Source organism: Chlorella variabilis (assembly GCF_000147415.1).
Source record: "Chlorella variabilis unplaced genomic scaffold CHLNCscaffold_6, whole genome shotgun sequence".
Classification (NCBI taxonomy): domain Eukaryota; kingdom Viridiplantae; phylum Chlorophyta; class Trebouxiophyceae; order Chlorellales; family Chlorellaceae; genus Chlorella; species Chlorella variabilis.
In genome coordinates, this window is record NW_005435082.1 from 892,472 (window position 1) to 894,876 (window position 2,405).

General features: G+C 75.0%; 1 protein-coding gene across 1 annotated transcript in view; it reads left to right on the plus strand.

Moving 5' to 3' along the window:
- Positions 1-2,102, plus strand: part of CHLNCDRAFT_34881 (hypothetical protein) — a 6,745-nt gene extending 4,643 nt beyond the window's left edge. Inside the window, exons 12-18 of the mRNA XM_005849050.1 lie at positions 112-302; positions 462-579; positions 861-976; positions 1,268-1,339; positions 1,556-1,662; positions 1,806-1,858; positions 2,059-2,102. Coding sequence (XP_005849112.1) covers positions 112-302; positions 462-579; positions 861-976; positions 1,268-1,339; positions 1,556-1,662; positions 1,806-1,858; positions 2,059-2,099 — 698 coding nt within the window. The 3' untranslated portion in view covers positions 2,100-2,102. The remainder of the gene's footprint in view (positions 1-111; positions 303-461; positions 580-860; positions 977-1,267; positions 1,340-1,555; positions 1,663-1,805; positions 1,859-2,058) is intronic.
- The last annotated feature ends 303 nt before the right edge of the window (positions 2,103-2,405 follow it).

Genomic DNA, 2,405 nt, shown 5'->3' on the forward strand with positions numbered 1-2,405 from the left:
GTGGGGAGGGATGGGAATGGTGGGAGGGTGGGGGTGGCTGCATCCACGCCGGGGCCGAGGGCTTCGGCCTGTGGCACCTGCGGGGCGGGCGTGGCGGTGGGGAGTGTGGAGGAGGGCGCCCCTGCCAGCCTGCCTGGCTGCCGTCCTGCCGGGCCTGCCGCCGGCCTGCCCAGCCTGCCGCCAGCCTGCCCTCGCATGCGACCCTGCTGTGCCTCCCCTCCCGCCCCCGGGCCCCGCTGCGCGCAGGCACTACGGCCGCCATGGTGGCCAAGTACCGCCCCCACATGCCCATCCTCACGCTGGTGGGCTGCCAGGGCTGTGTGTGTGTGTGTGTGTGTCTCAAGGGTTGCCCTGGGCATGGGGGCGTGAGGCGGCAGCAGGAGGGCCCGCCCTGCCGCAGCGGCCCCACTTACCCCTCCCCTTGCTCTCCCCTGCCCTGCCCTCCCTCGCCGCCCGCCCAGGTGGTGCCCTACCTCAAGCGCGACGGCCTCAAGTGGAAGCTGGAGGGGCGGCACGCGGCGCGCCAGGCCCTGCTCACCTCTGGCCTCATGCCCATGCTGGCGGCGCCCACGCCCTCGGGTGAGCGCCCGCCCGCCCAGGCCAGCCTGCACCTGCGCCCGAGGCTGAGGCTGCCGCCGGGGGCACGTAGCTGTGCAGCTGTGCAGCTGTCGCTGCAGCCTCAGCTGTGGGGCGCGTGCCGTCTCTCGCCTCGCCCCGCCGCCTCCCTGCGCCAGGCCCGTTTTCTGCCGCACGCCGCCCGGCGCCTCCCTGGCGGCCCGCCGGCGGCCTGCCGCTCTCTTCGCCCCGCCGCCGCCCTTCCCACCCCTGACGCCGCTGCCCCCGCCCCCGCCCCCCAGCAGCGGGGGAGAGCCTGATTGAGGAGGCGGTGCAGCTGGCGCTGGCGCACGGCTGGGTGGACCCCAACGACCACGTGGTGGTGGTGTCGCGCAGCCAGCAGGACGAGGTCATGATCAAGGTGCGTGTGTGTGGCTGTGTGTGTGGCTGTGTGTGTGTGTGTGTGTGGTGGAGGTGGGGGTGAGATGGGGGCCTTGCGGGTGGGGGGACGCGGGGGTGGTGGTGGGGCCTGCGGGTGGGGCGGGCAAGGCATGCTGCTTGCCAAGGCCTGCTACTGGTGGGGGGCCGGCGCCGCCGCCGCCGCTGGGCGACGCTGCGTCGGGCGGATCTGTGTGCCGGGGACTCTTTCCTGAAGCCTCCTCTGCCACCCGTCCCTGCCGCTGCCACCCCCGGCGCCCCCTTGCCCCCGCAGATTGTGTCTGTGGACGAGCACGGCGCGGGCATCAAGCGCATCCGCCCCAAGTCTCTCTACGACATGCTCAAGGTGCGGCGCCGGCGTGCCTGGCGGCGGTGGGCAAGGGGTGTGTGCGTGCCAACCGTGGCTGGCCCTGATGCCGGGCCGTGTGAGCCTCCCGAGGGGCCGGAGCAGGAGGGGCGGCGGCGGCAGGCGAGGCGCGGGCGGGCTGTGCTACTCTGTTTGCCATCGACTCTACCCACCTTCACCCCTTGGCTGGTTGGCTGGTGTACTTGGCTGCCGCAGGCGGCAGGCCACTGCATCCCTGAGGACGATGAGGTGGATGAGTTGCCCCTGGCCGCCGCCTCCTCGGGGCCGCCCTCCGCCCGCTCCCGCCCCATGCTGTCCCACCCGTGAGCACCCGCCGCCGCCGCCGCGCCGCCGCGCCCCTGCCCCTGCCCCAGCCAGCCTTCTGCCCGCGCCTGCGCGTGCCTCAGGTGGGCGCGCAGCTCACCTGCGCCGCCGCCTCCGCCGCCCGCCGCCCGTGCCACTGCAGGAGCGCCGTGCTGCACGGCCGGCGCAACGAGGCGCTGGTGATGTCGTCGGCGGGTGAGGCTGGCGCTGAGCTGGCGCTGAGCTGACGCCGCGCCTTATAGACTGCGTGCGGCGCCGTGCCTGTGGCGCCCACGCCTCTGCCGCTGCCGCTCTCTTGCCTGTGCGCTGTTGCTGTGCTGGCGTCGGTGGCGGCATGGCGGCAGATGGCAGCAGATCAAGCGTTGTGTGCCTGCCCCTGCTCCTGGCGGCTGCAGAGATGATCAGCGGTCCGTCGGCCAATGGCACCTCCCACTGACTCGCGGCCGCCACAGGCCCGGGCGCGGCAGGCAGGGCAAAAGCCGCGGCGGTGCCCGCTGTCCCCGCTGCGCCCCCCAGCGGCAGCGGTGCGGAGCCGCAGCAGGCAGTGGCGGCGCGTGGCGGCGGGCTTGCGGAGCAGGAGGAGGCGGCTGCTGCGGCGGTGGCAGCGCCGGCGGCGCTGCCCCCGGCGCCGGCTGCTGCAGCTGAGCTGCTGGACCTGCCCCTGGCCCCTGCCCTCGCCCCCGAGCCCCCTGCCCAGCCTGCCGAGCCAGCGGCGGAGGCTGCGCCTGCTGCGCCCGCGCAG